Source organism: Xenopus laevis, chromosome 5L, assembly GCF_017654675.1.
Source record: "Xenopus laevis strain J_2021 chromosome 5L, Xenopus_laevis_v10.1, whole genome shotgun sequence".
In the NCBI taxonomy this organism is placed as follows: domain Eukaryota; kingdom Metazoa; phylum Chordata; class Amphibia; order Anura; family Pipidae; genus Xenopus; species Xenopus laevis.
The window spans coordinates 81408046-81427461 of record NC_054379.1 but is presented as its reverse complement, the minus strand read 5'-3'; the positions used below and the strand labels follow the sequence as shown (position 1 = coordinate 81427461).

The window sequence follows — 19416 nt, the reverse complement described above, 5'->3', positions numbered from 1 at the left end:
TGCCATAAGTAAAGAGCCTTCTTCAAAAGAGCCTCTTTTAAAAGAGCCTCCTTCAAAATGCTTTTTCCCAAAGGCAGGAGAACTCCCTTTTGTTGCAGGAAAGGTAAGAGCATTTAGAGTTGTTTCTCATTGATCTGCTTTTGATTTGCTGCTAACATGCACCTCTTCTGTTTTATAGTCAACAACTTCCAGCCATTCTCTGAGTGCAAATGTGCAGAACATGTTGCACATGATGAAACACCAGAGCCCACGTGTTTCGCAAAAGGACCCTAAAACTGTTGAACACAAACCATCAATCTTGCCAGGTGGAAGTAGAAGTATACCCACACGCTTAATGTCTTCTTCGACTGGAGACACTTTGTCTGACATTTTGTTGGCTTTACAAGATGAGCTGGGGCAAATGAGTTTGTGAGTAATCCATGTTTATATATCAATAGCCATTCATAAAGTAGTAATACATCTACAGTTCTGCAAGCTATGCAGCACTTAACATTATTGTATATGTCAAACATGGGTATTACAATAAATTTAACAAATGTGTTACAGAATAACATTGGGATCAGAGATGTCTGCTCACAAGAGCTTACAATATAAAGGTCACTTCCAAAAAGTATGGCTCTCAGCTGTAGCCATGAAAGTCCTATCTTAAAGATATAGCCTAAGGATCACTCCAGGAAAAATGTCTCTAATTCATGATGCCTCACCTTTAACAACATGAATCTTAAAGGGCAGTCTTTATAGAAATAATTTAGAAGGTTATTTCAGTACATAAGGTAGTTGCATGCAGATATATCCTTTTTACTTCTGTGATCTCCGGTAGCCATCCCTACAGCACCATAGTTTTTGTGTTATTAGTAGATGACCTACAGTAGGCTGTCCTATGATCTGCCTGTTGGTCCTTCTCCAGTTTGTCCTACCACCATCAGTATTTAGCTTTTCCTTTATGCTATACATTTAATGTGTTGCAAAGGCAATATTATATTTCATACATGTGATTATATATACGTCTGCTCAAGGTACCTTTTTTGTGTGTGTGTTTGACCATGGATTTAATATACCGTTGCTCTTAGAATGATGGAATTCTGCAAATAAATGCAAATACTTGCATTGAAAATGAACCCCTTTTTTGAACTGCAAATTACTTTTCATTTTCACTACAAAGCCCTATTGAATGGTCTTATTTTACCTTTACTGGTCACTTATTGTATCCCTTGCTTGTCTCACATAAGCTTTTTTTCCCCCCTAGTGAACACCAAGAGCTGCTCAAGCATATCGATGAAACAAAGAACACGGACATGAGAGAAGATCTAGAACGTGAACTAGATTATCTTGTGAAGCAAATGGAAATAAAAAGTGATCAGATAATTAAATTAAAACGTCATCAGTTAAATGTAAGCATTCTAACATCACCTCCTGTCTGGCTGCATAAAAAAATATACCTGAAACAGGTGTAATTTTATGTTTTAGTAGGTTTTTCCCTGCACCTGAAATGTCAGTTTTTAGTTCTCAAAAAGTGCAGTTGTAAAACTATCCTTTAAATCGACCTGCATAATCTGCACTAACATGGTGTGCATATCTACAAAATTGAGTTGCTTTCACATAGGTACTGAAGGTATTCTGCCTCCAGTTCATCAAATAAGAAAATGTAAAATGTAAAATATGACTCGCCTAAAGCCCTTTAGTAGATGTTTAATTGGACAGAAAACAGATATTTTTAATCTCCACCTCAAAAGCCATCCAAAAAAGTGTTGTTCCAAAAGATAATTATTTTTCAAAAAAAAAAAAGTGTAAGTTCAGAAATTAACATTTTAATGTATTTTTTTAATTAACCTTTTGATTATTTCAGGTTGTTAAGTTGAAAAAAACTGCTAAGAAACAACCTAGGCCTCCATCTACAACCAAGCCAGCTGAAGATGAGCAGAACATAGGTGCAACTGATCCATGCACGCCAAGGAATAAAGGAAATCTGGCAAATGGCACTGGTACCCCAAACAGCAAAGCTTCCCTTGAGCTTCTTAAGAGTGTGAGAAAGATTCAGATGACCTTAAAGAAAGATGATATCATGTGGGAAAAATAAAAACAAATATCAGTTTTCAGCGTCAATATCATTTCTCCATATTTCCTTGGTTTGTAATTTTTATATATTTTTAAAGACTATTACAGTAATATTCTGTAAGCAACTATGCCAATTAATTTTAATAAAGTTTCTAAACTTCATGTGCTTTTGCTGTTTTTTTTCTTCATCTTTGTGCTTTTATATAGTGGCATAACTATAGAGGAAGCAGTCAAAGGGGCGTATGCTTCCTCTATAGCTCACAAGAACTCCCCCCTTCCCCAGCCGCTCTCTTACCTGTGGTGGGGAAGCAAGGTGTGTCGGCACAGGGTAAGAGTGGGTGGGGTCCATGCAGAAAGGGGGTGGGAGGATGAGGATCAGAGTGTGCTGGGCTCCGCTGTGTGTGACCGCACACAGGCTGATCAGATTCAAATCCATGGGTCTGAAGCACTGAGCAGATCTACTCTCAGCCTTCAAAAATACACAGGCAGAGCCTGTCTGCCCATGATGGTAGTGCCAAAATTCCCCTGATAGGTTGCATCAATAGAAGCAACTGATAAGCACCAAGTAAATTGACTGCTTATGCCTTTACAACTGGTACATGCAAGATAGTGCACTGCCTTTGACGAGCTTTTTTTAATGTTTGGGATTTAATACATACCTGCTTAATGCTCATTATGTTTGGTATAATCTAACCTGTCTGATACTGAAAATAGGAATCTACAAAACAGAAATCTGAGCTACATCTCCTAATTATCACTTTAGAGCCTTGCTGACTATCCGTAAAGTTAATCTTTTTCTTTGCATAATGCATGGCCAGACAGGTTTCCAAATCTGTGCCATAAATTTCAGCGTCTGCTTTAAGTGAGAGGCAGTGCCCTCTGCTGGTCAGTTTGGCAAGCTGACTTGTGTTATTTGTTAGTGTAACCTGGAGACCTAGTTTTCAGCTGGGACTGTAGAGTCGGTGTGTGTATACACAGGATACTATGGAGACCTGCAAGCACACCCACTGTCTAGATCAGGCACATTTCTGCTTAATGGCAGCCCCAGAGAGCATGGATAATGACATGTAACTCATTTTTACTGAGTATGTGATCAGGGCCAGCGTTAACTTACTAAAGACTTGCAGATTTGCTTGGGACGCCAACAGGGATTGTTAGAAACAGGTAAAGCCTGATTTTATTTACGTTAAATTTGTTTCATCAGGGGATTTCTGCAAAATGCATTTTTCTAGGCTTAATGGATTGTAAATGTATTTTTAGCTTCCAATCAACCAGAATAATAATTCCTAAATGCATTTTGCAGAAGTGTTGCTGACTTTTCTTCTGAATTTCTTATGGTACGTTAGGCAATATTATTATTATTATTAACATGTATTTTTAGAGCACTGACATATTGTGAATATTAGTGTATAAAAAACAATCAATTAAGAGATTTTTGAGTCTGTTCCTTTTTAAGGAGGCAGAAGATCAGTGCAATCCATGTCACTTTCCGCTAATTTAATTTCCCTAAATATGATGTTTCTCATTTTATGACAATATATTTCTGGAAAGGACATATCTAAGAAGCACTGGCACCTGTCATTGGAAATTCTTTGCAGGAGCATTGTAGTACATGGGACAGGGTACGGTGATTTGTTGCTAAAGCAGGACTCATCGCTGTGGAACTTGCAGCGAGGAACAGTTATTATTTTGTTCCGTAACAGAATAGCTACAAATATAATTTTGGGGGTACTTCCTATGTAAGTCTCACATAATTAAGTCTGGCACAATGAGTATTGCATCAATCCCAAGGTTTCCAGTCCAGGCCCAGACTGGGAATCTGTGGATTCTGGCAAATGCCAGAGGGGCTGCTGTAAGATGCCATAGACAGTCACTGTTTGGGCTTCTGGGGGAGCTGTTTGGGCCTCTGTTTACTTGAAATGCCAGGGCCTATTCTGAATTCCAGTCCAAGAGTGGTTTCCACCTACCTTTAGGTCCTTATGTTTTCAAGTTACTGTAGGAAATTACTTGGTTATGGTTATTTATATATCAAATCAGGTGGAAAGACAAATGTTTTTTAATGCAATTTACATGTGACTCCATAACTAAATACAGAAAACTGGTTTGATGGGAGTCCTCATATTTTAGAGTTTTTATTTGTCTTGATTCAGTTACAAAGTCCAGTTGATTCATCTATTTTACCTTATTCACTGCTGTCCAACTTTTTTCATGATGTCCGACAATTATCCAATCCACGACATGTTCAGAGGCTTTATTATAGGAAAATTATGTTGTCATGCAAAGCGGTAATAAAAAATCTCTTGTACAACAATTAAAAATTCGGGACATCTGTACATGTACTGATACATTGGTTGATTATCTGCACGTGTACCAAGCTTCAGTTCTACAGAGTCCCTAACTAACTAACAAGTATAGATTACAGCACATTGAACGATGATCAGTTGTTTATAAACCATCAGAAGAGATTTGGCATTTAGAAATTATAGAAATGTATTATTCATCCATCCATAATCTATTGTTTTTATGTGGCCATATGAAGTTACAAAACCCACACACCTATCACTTTATCTTTGGTTTATGGTTTACTAGAATTGTAATAATGAGTGAAGTGTACAGAATTGCTTCAACTGAAAAGATCCAGCTACTGGAAAAAACACTAGCATCAGATTTGGCTGAGCTAAAGACAGAAATAGAAGAAAATGGAGCGCTGCAAGGTGCATCTAATCGAATGTACAGGTAATATATAAAACCTTACCTCATATTATATTATATTATATCTCAAAGGGAACTAGGCAGCATCTTATCTTGATTTGAACTTTATGAATTTACAAAGAGGGGTCTTTAGTGTAATGTTCTCTATAACTTTTGCATCCAAGTAAGGGAGTTGCAGTGATACTGCTTCTTTGTCCATATACTCAACTTAAAGGAACAGTTCAGTATAAAAATAACAACTGGGTAAATAGATAGGCTGTGCAAAATAAAAAATGTTTCTAATATAGTTAGTTAGCCAAAAATATTAGAAATATTTTTATTTTGTACAGCCTATCTATTTACACAGTTTTCATTTTTACCCTGAACAATTCCTTTAATCTCAACAGAAAATATATATATTTTTTAAATTATTATAAATGACTATTCTGTACATAGCATAAGACACATTTAGACAGCCCACATCCACAAACATTGAAAAAGAGACAAAAACACAAATGCACATACTGTACAGAAGATCTCACGCAAAGACAGAAGCACACTACAAACATTTTATCATTGGGATGTGTCAAAGGGGTTGTCCACATATAAATTTTAGTATGATGTAGAGAGTGATATTCTGAGACAATTGGTTTTCCTTTTTTTTTTATTTGTGGTTTTTGAGTTATTTAGATTTTTTATTCAACAGCTCTCCAGTTTGCAGTTGCAGCAACCTGGTTGCTAGGGTCCAAATTATCCTAGCAACCATAGATTGAATGAGAGACAGGGATATGAATAGGAGAAGACCTGAATACAAAGATGAGTAACAAAAAGTAGCAATAACAATACATTTGTTTCCTTAAAGGGGTTCTGTTATTAGATGGGAGTCTGTGACCCCTATTTGAAAGCTGGAAAGAGATAGAAGAAGGCATGTAATTAAAAAAACTATTAAAAAATAAATATCGAAGACCAATTGAAGCTTAGAATTAGCTTAGAATTTAACTTAAAAGTGAACCACCCCTTTAAGCTCATGTCACTCCAGATTCTAAAACTCCTCAGGAGGCTCTCTGCATGCCCACCTGCCATAAACACACAGATACAGGCAGAGCTTTATTAATAAAGTAGTCCCATTGATTCCTATATCTTTCAAGTTCAAGGCAAATAAATGAATAAATAATAAAACTTTGTATGGTTATAGAGTATTATTCTTTTTAGGGATATCTTTCTAAAGCTGAGTAGAAAAAAACTCAAAAATACATCAAACATAGGCACTTTAATGCCACAGTATGTGTAATAATGTTCTATAATGGATTCCTTCTCTGAGTGAGATGTGTGGCATATCTGTGTAAGGATTACAGTTAAGAGATTTTGTGTATTTTGTACTGACACTGTTTTCTGTAATATGTAGTGATGGGAAAATTAATTCGGCTGGCGCGAATTCGTTACGAATTTCCGTGTTTTGCCATGGGCGAATAAATTCATGAGACTCCCGTGACAATTCGCCTGCATCAAAAAATTTTGGACGCGCGTGCGACAAGTCGCTCACGTCAAAATTGCTGCGCATCAACACTATTCGTACACCCATTAACTTTAATGCCGGCGTCAAAACTGAAGCAATCGACTTTTCGGACGCACTTTCAAAATTGACAGCAATTTTCAAGTTTCACAAATTCTTTGCCATTTTGCTGCAAATTTGCACATTTTTCTGCAAAGCGAAAAGGAAGAAATTTGCCCATCATTAGTAACATGTTTTACACCACTTTATACATCTGTTTCATAGTGTTCCCATAAATGTGTAAATGTGTAAAAGGGATTTCTCTATTTTTTAGCTCTGTTCCAAAACCCAAGGATGCTCTTTACTTCAGAAATGAGAGAGAAATGATTTTGAAAAAAGGACTACAGGTGAATGCAACTTATTTTAATTTTGTATTTATAGATTTATTTACTTTTAGGAAGCACTTTCCTTCTATTTACTGTAAAAAAGAAAGACTAAACATATCTTGTATTAGGAATAAAACATTTTGCTGTACAGATATTATAAGCGTCACTTAGGACAGTAAGTCTTTAATCAATTGCTGTTCACATATCTGTTGAAGTCATGCATCTGCCCAATGATATGTAGGGTGGCCAATTAGATGGACTTTATGCACATATGTTGATATCAAGGTTATTTGAATGATAATCACAATGCTGTATACCAAATATAAATAATAGCTACTGCCATGCCAGTTATTTGCGGCAAGATTATAAAAGAATAATGTATGGTAGATACCATTTAAATCCATTTTGTAGGTAATAGTCTAGTGCAGTGCTTCCTAACCTTTCTGTAACTGAATGATTATCTCCTATTAATATATGGAGTGCAGCATTCAACAAACAGACCTTTGGTTGGACAGCTCTGGGGTTTTGCTGTATGGCTGTGGTCCTTACATTTTCAGTTCCCCTCTTAATCCTACTTATTTTTCTCTTGAAGGTGGCCAGTGGAAAATCTATTGCTATCCAGTCTGATATTATGCAGAAAGAACTGGAAAGCTGTTTAAGAAGAGAATACACTGTGGACAATCTGCCTCTTTTACTGCATCAGGTTAAATATGAGTCAGAAAAACATATTCTCCAGGACATCACTGTGTGTATAATGGGACATCCCATTTAGCCAAAAAAGTTGATATTAAATTGGATTGGTCATGGGCTTTTGAAAGTCATTTAAACTGTGATTAATTGCTGCTATGGAATAAAGCACAGAGGCAGATCTTATCTGATATTTTTGATTTATAATACAGCTAGTTGGACCTTCAGTTGGGTTTGTAGCTTATTCCTTTAAAAGCCAAAATGTTGGGTGGAATGATTACCAGTTGCCTACTGGGGCAAGAAGTTATTCTAAACTAACTCGGACACAACTTGTGATCACAATGTATGGTACAGGTATATGATCCCTTATCTGGAAACCCGATATCCAGAAAGCTCCGAATTACAGAATGCCCGTCTCCTATAGACTCCATTTTATCCAAAAAAATCCAAATTTTTAAAAATGATTTTCTTTTTCTCTGTAATAATAAAACAATAGCTTGTACTTGATCCCAACTAAGATATAATTAATTCATATTGAAAGAAAAACCAGCCTATTGGGTTTATTTAATGTTTAAATTAATTTCTAGTAGACTTAAGGCATGAAGATCCAAATTAAAGAAAGATCTGTTATCCGGAAAACCCCAGGTCCCGAGCATTCTGGATAACAGGTCCCATACCTGTATATCGTATTATAGGTCATCCCAGACCTGCACAGGCCAGTGCTTCCATAGGGAGGTCTGCCTAGTTGGACCCCAAACTGATCATGCTAATCAGTGCAATTGCCCATTTATTTGTGTGGGAATTATACTAATATGTTGCCCATCATTCCATTAGAGGATAAGTCTGATATGGGGGAAACTTGTTACAGCATACAGCATTCTCTGTATTAAAACAATTTAAGAGTTTAATTAAATTCAAAACAGGCCAACAGCTAAAGTCTGGTAATGACAAAAGATTACCAACACCTGCAAATCAAGAAATGTAAAATGATTCCCTGAAGGGGTGCGAGCCCTGGCCCAATCGCACCCCCTGCTCCCCCGGTAGTTACGCCACTGTATGTGTGTGTAGCTAAAGATGTCAGGGCCAAGATCCAAAAACCACAGCCCCAATAGTAGTTCTGTTTCTCATATTACCGCCATTGCTGTTTCTGCCTTGTTTGTCACGATAAGAAAAAACTAACACCCCGCAATCTACTGTGTTTTTATTGTAGTTTTACACAGACAGGATCGAGCACTTGGTGAGGAGTAAATACTTGCACTTGATGAGATGGAAGAGATTTTGTCAGCACACAAGTGCCATGGAACAGTGTTATCCTATTTACCAGGTAAGATGCAGGCATGTGGAAATGTAGCTTGTCCTAAAAATTAACATATACATGACATATACAATGACATACAGTATGGAACACAGCAGTTGTATTGCCTGGTCTGTAGAAATCAAATAGTCAAATCTACATACTGGCAGGCCCATTCAAATTTGTGTAGTTTAGAGCTTTTTGAATCACATTTTAGAGAAAACACATTTTCTCTAAAAACCATGAATGCCATGAAAGTTATTAAAAGATCCCAATAGAAAAAGCACCAACAAAAAAAGAACCGCTGAATGATCCGCAGAACTTCTATAGGACCTCAGCTGCTTTTACTTGCCAAAGTTTTATGTTTGAATTTTTACATTTTATGAACTGCAAATTTGTAGAGTTTTAGAGAAATAAAAAAAACTACATTTTTAGAGAAAATCTCTGATTTAAAAAATACAAAATCGAATGTTATTAAATAATCCCTTAAGTATTTAAGATATGGAAAGGCTTCTCCAGCAATGTTTTTCTGGCCAACTGCTACCTCATTCCTACAGTGCCGGACTGGCTGAGCGGAAGGACAGGGGATAATGCAAAAGATTTCAGGAGAGGCGTGGGTTTGGGTTGGTGGGGGCGCACCCTATCAGTCTTATCAAATCCATCCCTCCCTTCTTGATTTTCAATCTTTTAATTCCCAACTGCATATATCACAACCATTCACATTTAACTATTAACAATTTTCAATTCAATTTAGATATCTTTTTGCCATCCATCATATTATTCTACAAAACTGCCACAATACAATTAGGCAATGTTCTAGCCAATGTCAGACATTTTTATAATATTTAATTAGGTTGCAGACTAACAGATCTAATAATCTTTTTTTAAAGGATATTGTAAGATAAAACTTTAGGACATACTGATATAATATAATTGTATTATTACACTCAATATCCACTCCAAGGCATATGGGAAAATGCTGTATTATGTTAGATTTAGTAGTACAAAATACTTTCTTAGAAAACAGAAGCATTTAAAGCAGGCCTGTCATTTGCCAAGGAGATTTTGCAGAAGAGGAACTTCAGTTACCAGTGGTGCAAATAATGTAAGCAGAAACATCTAATTAGGAAGATTATTAACTGGATTTTATGGCTTTGATTTGGTTGCCATTTTGTTTCACTTTTTCCATTTGTGTAATTATGTGTTTACTTGGCTCTTTGTAATGTTATGTGCAAAGTTCTCATCTAGTTACATGGTAATTATCACCCAGGCCTTTGTTGTTTTTTATTTCACAGAAGCAGGTTGGTTTTATTATGCAAGAATACAATGATGCACTGCAGAGAGCACAGAGGTTATCTGTTGCCAGAGACAATTTAATAACAGGACAGAAGAATTCTTTACATTTATTGACTCTTGAAGACCTGGTCATTTATCTGCAATGGTTAATTTGCCACCTCCATTCAGTGAAGAACATACACAACTATATCCAGGTACGCATCTTTCAGTATAAATAAAGTATTGCTGAATACTAATTTAGGTCAGAAATGGTAAACTCACATCATTTTATTTACTAGATTTTATTAAACTTTTCATAAAACTCAATCCTGAACTTTTTCTGTTGCTAATAATATTCAACTCTCTTATTCAAACAGTGCATGGTTGCTAGGGTAATTTGGACCCTTTTAACACATATTAGTTGCTTCTGTCTTTGCGTGAGATCTTCTGTATGTGCATTTGTGTTTTTGTCTCTTTTTCAATGTTTGTGTATGCAGACTGTCTAAATGTGTCTTATGCTATGTATATTGTAATGTATAGTAATTAAAAAAAAAATATTTTCTGTTGAGATTAAGTTGAGTATATGGACAAAACAAATTGTCTCACAATATCACTCTCTGCATCATACTAAAAGTTAATTTAAAGGTGAACAACTACTTTAATACTTGGAGGGATGTCAGTTGTGGATGCTGTGGGACATGTACTTAACATATAGAAAAGAAAGTTGAGATGCACAAAATCCAGGACCCTGGTCTAAATTTGCTGAAATTTCAGCAAAACTAAGATTCAGCCTAACCAAATCACTTTAGGTAATGACACATAGGGTTGTTTTTGTGTACATTATATGCTCCCCATAGACTTGTTTTGAAATATAGCAAATATTGTCAGATGATAGTGACCTGGAAAAGCATTTAGAGCCCTGGCACAAACTATTTACAGACAGTCTCAGTACAGATCTATTGGGGGGGGGGGGGTAGCACTTAAAATGCAGCACTGCCATAATGGCTAGCTGAAAGGAGCTTATGTGTGTGTGTAAACTTCTTCTGCAGACATATAAAAAGCCTTGGCACTGAAGGCAACTTAAGGTTGAAAACAAAATGATCTAGTAATAAAAATAAAGACAAGGCAGATCAAGTATTTTCTGGACAAGCGTCAGGCAAACAGAGTCCAAGTACAGGCAATGGTCTGGGCAGGCAGCAGGCAAACAGAGTCCAAGTACAGGCAATGGTCTGGGCAGGCAGCAGGCAAACAGATTCTGACAGGCACAAGGTCAGGGCAAGTGGCAGACAAGCTGATCTAAATAGCAGGTCATGATTCAAAAGTCAGAATATGAGGGAACAAGAGCAGGACAGAATCATTGATCCTGGGATACTTGGTTAGAAGCCAAGAAGACTTGGTAAAAACTAAAGACCTTAAAGGGATACTGTCATGGGAAAAAACATATTTTTCAAAATGAATCGGTTAATAGTGCTGATGCAGCAGAACTTTGCGCTGAAATCCATTTCTCAAAAGAGCAAACAGATTTTTTTATAGTCAATTTTGAAATCTGACATGGGGCTAGACATATTGTCAATTTCCCAGTTGCCCCAAGTCATGTGACTTTTTTTCCCATGACAGAATCCCTTTAATGATCCAGTAAAGGTAATAATAAATGGGCTAATGCCTACAGCTGGAACATTAGGGTTGTCAGCCAGGGAGAACAGAAAAATGATTCACACTTTTAAAAGGCCCAAACCACATAGTCTCCTGTGGCTCAACCTGGAGGAACAGTGGCCAGTACACCTGACACTAGACCTAGCAGGCACCCAAAACAGTCACATGTATTATTACACGTTGTCAAGTGACTTTAATGCACACGTTTTGGTTATATGAAATGATAATTTGTCAGGTATGGACAATATGTAAATTTGTGCTGATATTGATTTTGAAAATTGAAAAATAATGTAGAGATCAGAGTTCTGCTTTCTTATCTTTACACTATTAGGCCAGACAAGGATTTTGCACATCACCCTCTATATAAGGATATGATTTGAATTTTATGGGTAAAAATCCAGTTTACTGGATGCCGCTTCAGAAACTGGGGATAGTATAAAACATTCCATCTGTCTGTCATCCAGGCAGAAATGTTTTGGATACTTAAAGGGGACATAAAACTTTCCACAAAATATTGCTGGACTACAACTCCTAGTATACTTTACAAATTACTGATGGAGCAGTATACCTTCCTTTTAAACATTAGTTCAATGAATAGAGCATGTGCTGAACATATGTTTTGCCTATTGTTTTAACTGAGAAATATTTATGATTTTTGTTATTTCATGAACAAAACAGGGCAAATTTTGAAACAGAAAGTAAAGTCGGTAGTCTATAGTACAGTCTCTCTCTTTAAACAAAATCCTCCCTTCCCCCGCTGCAGATGCCTGTTAGGTTGTGAGATAAGGAGCAGTCAATTATAAAGAAAGCATCTCAATGGACCAGTTATCTGTTTTGATTGCAAGCCTATTTAATTACATTACTTTTGAGAGCTGAGATGGGGGGGGGGGGATTTGTGAAAGATTTATGTCTCCATTAACCAGAAATATTTATGTTTCTTATAGTAATGTATTTAGATATATTGGAGGTATACAAAGGCCCCCATCCAAGTACCTTTCTATAATAGCACAGCATTTTGAAGAGCCTTATTATCTTATTAGCTCAGTAGAAATTGATTATAATTATATATAAGTTCAATGTAATGTACAGTATGTGGGCAGGCTTTCTGGGAAGCTTGTTGGAGAGCTGAATAGCGGTTGCAGCTTATTGCAAATCAGGTCATATAAGGTCTCATTGTCAACCACAACTGCAGCTGCGGCCACACAATAATGGATACAATTGTTGCATATATTGGGTCCAAAGATGCTCCTTGCATATTTGTATAGTTGTGCTCAGTGCTGGTGTTTCTGCCCTGCCTTCTGTTCCAAATAGGGTTGCCACCTGTCTGGTATTTTACCGGCCTGGCTAGTAAAAATGATGGCTGACCCCAATGTTATTAATAGGGGAAAAAAATAAATATATAGGAAGGCTGGTATTTTTTTCCAGAAAAGGTGGCAACCCTAGTTTTAAATCATGTGCAAGTCTACCTATTGACACAGGGAAGCTGGCAGCAATTCCAAGGTTCCCATTGCATCCTGTGCCAAATGCGCATGTATAAAGTAATTTTGATGCCGAGCACTGGAAATGACGCCTCCTCAACTCAGGCAATTCAGAACAACTGCATCTGATTCGCATCAAAAAGCAAGCACATTTTGACATATTTGATGAAACTGATCTGTAATTGTGGGGAAAACACGGCATTCTGGGTACAAAACATGGCAATTTGTACATTGTCTACATATAATTAAATGGCCTTTATAATGCATTGCAATTAAATAGTAGCTTTGGCTAAGAATTGCTCACTAGATGGCAGTAGTATGCTATGATTAAATAATTTGAAAGATTTTGAAATTTATAAAACATTCTAACTGCCATTCATTTCTTGACTTTGCTTTTGCTCCTGGAGTATGTTTGTGTAGTTTTAAGTTTTTATCTTTTTATCCAGGCCCTTTCCTAGTCATATTCTAGTCTCTTATTCAAAGCACTGTCTGGTTGCTGGGTAAATTGTATCCTAGAGAGCTGCTGAACAACAACCTACATAATTAAGAAACAATAAAAAATGAAAACAACTGCAAATAGTCTTAGCGTATAAATGTCTACACCATACGTGAAGTTTATTTACAGGTGAACCGGCATTTAATATCATATAAAAATGTACCGTTGGTATTAAGAATGGCGTTCCCCCTTCTTACTACTACACCCTGGCCTCAACCCCTTACTTCACCTTTAGTTCCTAATCTTCCACCTAATTCAAACTTCCCTTTGTTTCTTTGTTTTAGTCCTAAATATCAATGGCACTTTTGGATTATGTTGTGTCAGTATTTCCCTGTACAAAATATAATTCTGCATAAAAATATGAGGATATATTGGTCCTGTGTGTGTCTTTTTTGAGTTTACAATATTATATTACACTGTAAAAAAACTCTTTGGCAATGTATTCCTCTTTGCTAATACTTAGATGCTCCAGTACTTGCCAGTCACGGACAAAGCTGAGTCGTTTATAGAGAACCAATCAGAAGAGCTGCAAGATCATTCCCAGTATGGTATTAGGTGGGGATCTGTCTCATCAGGCCTGCAGGAGGCTTCAGAACAAGCTGGTATGAGAATTTGTCTTTTTATCCAAATATCAGAATAATTGATAAATGCTCCTTTCTCTCCTTTTCATGTTCATGACCATTGTTACCAGAAATATTTATGAGCGTCTCATTCTGTTGTTTACTGTTTCTATGGAAATGGGTCAATCGTCACTTAATAGAAGACATAATGGCAGAATATCAAGCCTGCAGGTTACAAAACTCACCAGTACAATGGATACAAAGAACCCTGTTCTTTAGAGCTTACAGTCTAAAGGTTAGACAGAACAATACTGACATGTTAAAAAGATCAGCAAGCTGTTGTACACCTGTTGCATTACAGACATTTCTTCCTTACAATTTACTGTATATGCCTTTCCTTTACTGACATCTACATTACAGGCAAATCCCTTGATATAACAATTAAACAATATCTTTATATATTTGGGTAAGGAGTGCGCACAGATGAGGACATGTCACTGCCACAACACCAGACAGAAAGAAATGAGCTAAAATCTCTGCTTCGACACTTGTTGCCTTGCTTTAATATTGAGTATGATACAGATGGACTTACCAGCACAGTCAGTGAGATGGAGCTTCTGTCTCTGGTAAATAAACAATTATTTGAATGGTAAATCCTTGTAACAGGCAACTAACAAAATGTTTATATAAAGCACAATTTGTTTTCTTTTAGTTTACATTGTATTATTATCATTGTATTGTTTTGTACATTGCCCTAGGGCTAAAAACTCTAACAAATTCTCCTGAGAATAGAAGAGAAATGCTGTTGTTTCTTGCAGGTGGCATCTAAGTTCCGAACTATGTTCAGCAAACAGCAAACCATGAGAACCTTTCCTGTATATGATTCGGGAACAGAAACAACAGAAGGATGGGGATTTAAAGGCCCTAGTATGGCATTAAAGAAGACAGCCAGCTGGATTCCATATATCAGGGTACAACCATTATTATTTTGCTGTATCCCTGTTCTTTGATATAATGCTGTAAAACAGCGGTCCCCAACCTTTTTTGGGTCCAGGGACCGGTGTTAATGAAATTTTTTTTTTTTTTTTTTGTAATGATCGGGGGGAGGGGTTCGGGGGGGTCAGCAGCAACTGCTCATCCGATTCGGATGCGCTGGTGTCCAATTCAGCGCGCCGGCATCCAATTCGGGACCCCTGCTGTAAAACATTGCGTGTTCAACAAGCACATTTTCAGGGCCTGGTCTTAAAGTGTATTAAGTCAGTATCTATTCTAACCATGTGCTGAGGTAGAAAGCAATATTAAGTATTCACCCTGGTTTATAATAGACCTTTGCAGATCTTCCCAATGCAGAATTCTTAAGCTGGCCATGCACATTCAAGCTTATCCAATCATTAGCCAGTGTGGAAATGATTGGATCTTGTTGCAGACCTACAGATCAGTGATGGGCGAATTTGCGCCGTTTCGCTTCGCCGAAAAAATCACGAATTTCGCGCAAAATTCACGACGCCGGCGCCCGTTTTTTGCGCCGGCGTCCGTTTTTGGCGCCGGCATCCGTTTTTTGGCGCCGGCGTCCGTGTTTGGCGCCGGCGTCCGTTTTTTAGAAAAATTATGACGCCGGCGAATTTTTGCCGCGAATTTATTCGCTGGCGGCGAAACGCGCAAATTAATAAATTCGCCCATCACTACTACAGATATCTAGGCTAATAAATGAGTAAACCACAGTGATAAAACAAAGCGTAAAGAAGAGGTGTAATTCCCTGGAATGCATCCCACACACATTATTTCTGTGTGCTATTTCCATTTTGGGTCTTGGAGATAACATAGATACTGATATTATAGAGTAAACAGACCCCTTTAAACAGTTAAGTAGAGATACATTGATGGCTTCATTTATGTAGTCTTGGCTATACCCTTCGCAAAATTTTAGCAAGTTTTTAATTATTGTGCCTGTATTGTACTTTTTTCTAATGTGCACACTAAATGCCCTCATGTTTATTCATGGCAATATTTATTTTCGTAGGTTAAGCCAAAACGGGATCCTTGGCAGCAAAAATGTCTGACAAAATTAAAACAGAACAAAAAAGTGGATGAACTTTTACGGCTGCAGTCACAGGTTATAGAGGTAAATCAGTAATAACGTTTGAACCTCAATCTTTGGCCTTTGTTTTGTTTGTTTAAAAGAGAATTAGATATTATTAACATCTTACACAAACAACATAAATTGAGAGAGGGGCATTTGTTCTTGATGTATAAGAGATCTCCTAAAAAAATGATTTGATGCATCTACCCCATGCACAAAGAATATTCTCTTTTTTTAATCTTCCTTGCCTTTTAATTGATCTAGATTTCAAGTGCAGAAAAAACCATGGAGATATTACAATCACATGCAGAAAATATACTCATGCCCACTCCAGTGCAGCCAGCATCAGCCAGAAGCAGCCTGGACATCTGGATCAAGATATACAGCCCCCCAGATTTCCCACAGGTAAAGGTATTCACAAACTCTAGCACAATGCAGATATGCCTACCAACAAAATGATTGGAATATCTCTATCTTGTTTTTTTATTTAAGGATGTAACCCCATGTGATGGATTGTTGCCAGCTCAAATTGATGAGAAAAACTGTGAATTTGCCTTCAACAAGCGTCCAGTGTCATCTAGACAAAAGAAAGATACTGAGTAAGAATGCTTTTACTATAATTAATATCTAAGGATTTCTGAGAAGTCAGCTAAGTCTTTGTCTTTGTTCCAGTCCTGTATTTTTTTCAAATTTAATTATTCTTCACACTACCCTAATGACATGGGGTTAGCTGACATTTTCAATATTCTGAATACAAACTGCTACTTCTACATACATAAATAAGATATATACATACACACATTAAAAAGTATGTAAAAAAGGAAGTGTCTGTCAACAAAAAAGTTCAGGCATTTAAGTATAATCATTGTCTAAATGTCAGCAAAACCTGTTCTGTAATTAGTTTCCAGTTGACCGTATTATTATGGTGAGAGGTGCAGTACGAATCCCTATTTGAGGTTTGTTTTTCTCAATCCTCTCTTTGGAAAAGGTATAACTACCAAACTACCCTACAGCTATTTGGATTAGAAGAGGCAGAAGACAACAATACAGATCCTGTAATGATTAAAGGAGCTTACCTTTCTCTACTCTACCTGCGTCACCTAAGAATAAGGGAGTTGCAGGTAAGGCTTTGTTTTTCAAAGGGATCAGAACAGGGAATAATGTTCTGCTTACTGTAAAATATACGTTTATAACCAAATATATCAATAAGCACCATTTCACAGCTTTGTTATATATTACTTTATATGTTACATATATATTTATACTTTGTATACGTATGATAGTTTTCATATTGGGTCTATAATAATCATAAGTAGTGTTTGCACAATAATGAAAATTAAAGGGGCAGTTCGCCTTCATAAAAACCTATTTTTTCAAATATTACACTCCAAATAATACTTTTTTTCAAATTGCAATTTTTTTTACTTATTGTTTTACTGTATGTTTTCAAAATTGATAAATTATGGATACATTTCACAGCAACATCAGAGAAATCCCAGCAGCTATTGTCAAACAGTTGCTTTGTGATTGGTAAAACATTGGTGTTGCAGCCAGAAAAAATATCCCTGGACCAGTGCAACTATTTCAAAACAGGAGCATCAGTCCTGCAAATTCTGTGCCTTTTATACCATTACCCCACTAGTCTCTCCACAAGGCTCAACCTCCCTGTCTATATTATTCTACTGCCTTAACTCAATGGTGCCAAAATTAGTCATACAAAATATACAGTAAGTCCAGATGACTTGTTTTGTTTAAATTGCTTACTGTAGTAAAATGTGTATTTGAGTATTTTACCTCTTATATCTGTGTCCTTTCTAGCGTGTCTCCCTTGGATTCCTAAATTATTTCCGATCAATCCAGAGAACGATGACTTTTGACACATGTGGTCTCACTGGCAAATCAAATAGCTTGTCCTTCAGCACAGGAGAAGAGCCATGCTGGATAAATGCAGCTCAGGGAGGATCTGGTGTACCTGGTGGACTTGGTTCTCATCTTTACATGCATAACATACCAGCAGATTTCAAGGTATAGGCATCCAAATATAGCATAGGTTATTTAAATTTTTAAAGGGGATGTAAGACACAGTTATTCAGAATAAAAAGAGTAGAGTTTTGCTCCACAGCCTGCAATACTAAATGGTCAGATGTACAAAACTCAAACTTTAAGGCTGATCACATAAATTAAAAATGCAAGAGAAGGTGGGAAAAAAATAGGGGAAACTATCTTCTAAACAAACACTCTGTACAATGCTTATATGCTATAAAAATAAAGTGCTGTACTCTGTAATACTCCCCCACATACTCCAACATATTATCAAGTTTTAGGGGCACATTTACTAAGGGTCAAATTTCGAAGTGGTAAAATTCGGCACTGCCTGCCACTCTGGTTGTTAAAAGGTTAACAGTAAGGCCCCCAGGTGAAAGCTGCTATTTGTTTTAGAAAAATGTGATGGCGCTGGCAAATGGAGGGGGTATATACTGTACAAATGATGTGGCTTGGTTGGGGAAGATATGCCCAACTTATATACACGGTAGGAAAATGTAGGCTTTACATGTCCTTTAAGTTTGAGCCTCCTGTTTTGGAGAAGTATGCAAAGCAATGAAAAAGTTTTATTGAGGTTTAACCCCTCCTTCAAACGTTTCTGCTTGTTCTGTGCTTCACAATTCAAGAATCTATGGAAAACTTACAGAGTTCCAAACTGTCACTGGAATGGAGCATTGTTTTTTAAGGGATAGTATGCAAACAAACCTGACATCACTATGGGAGATGTCAAGTGCTGGCTGGTGTAATAAAAAGGTCATGACTACTCTACTCTGCACCTGTCTGGCTCTTTATATATTCTGCTATAATACACAAAAGCCATGAATATCCTGTAAATTATATCCATATAAACGGTGAGTTCTGATGTCATCAGTTATAAACGGTGAGTTGTGATGTAATTTCTGTCACATGACTCACTGAAATTTGTGTATTATAATATATAAAGTACCCCCAGTTGCAAAATATGAGGATATTAGAAGTTACCTCGGAGTTCCATGACCTGTATAAAAACACTCGGCCTTCGGCCTCGTGTTTTTATATGGTCAGGAAACTCCTCGGTAACTTATAATATCCTTATATTTTACAAGAGGGGGTACTTTATTCACTATATCTTGAACAATGAAGCAGAGATCATCTTTTCAAAGGAAAAATCATCAAGGCACACTTGCAGCCCACCATGTAGCAGGATTCATGAGATGATTAAAATCCAAATTAATTTAGGTACTTCA

At 36.7% G+C, this 19416-nt stretch overlaps 2 protein-coding genes across 2 annotated transcripts in view; both read left to right on the top strand.

Annotated features, from left to right (window-relative positions):
* Positions 1-2217, top strand: part of cep57l1.L (centrosomal protein 57kDa-like 1 L homeolog) — a gene marked incomplete at its 5' end in the record, with an annotated part of 11480 nt that extends 9263 nt beyond the window's left edge. The window contains 4 exon segments of the mRNA NM_001095767.1: positions 1-103; positions 179-408; positions 1247-1391; positions 1847-2217. The exon segment at positions 1-103 is cut by the window's left edge and continues 8 nt beyond it. Coding sequence (NP_001089236.1) covers positions 1-103; positions 179-408; positions 1247-1391; positions 1847-2077 — 709 coding nt within the window. The 3' untranslated portion in view covers positions 2078-2217.
* An 819-nt stretch (positions 2218-3036) lies between these two features.
* ccdc162p.L (coiled-coil domain containing 162 L homeolog) overlaps positions 3037-19416 on the top strand; it is a 70281-nt gene continuing 53901 nt past the window's right edge. Inside the window, exons 1-14 of the mRNA XM_018263323.2 lie at positions 3037-3219; positions 4645-4791; positions 6573-6645; positions 7217-7327; positions 8522-8635; positions 9901-10095; positions 13971-14109; positions 14539-14693; positions 14886-15038; positions 16088-16189; positions 16412-16552; positions 16640-16746; positions 17136-17268; positions 17966-18172. Coding sequence (XP_018118812.1) covers positions 4655-4791; positions 6573-6645; positions 7217-7327; positions 8522-8635; positions 9901-10095; positions 13971-14109; positions 14539-14693; positions 14886-15038; positions 16088-16189; positions 16412-16552; positions 16640-16746; positions 17136-17268; positions 17966-18172 — 1767 coding nt within the window. The 5' untranslated portion in view covers positions 3037-3219; positions 4645-4654. The remainder of the gene's footprint in view (positions 3220-4644; positions 4792-6572; positions 6646-7216; positions 7328-8521; positions 8636-9900; positions 10096-13970; positions 14110-14538; positions 14694-14885; positions 15039-16087; positions 16190-16411; positions 16553-16639; positions 16747-17135; positions 17269-17965; positions 18173-19416) is intronic.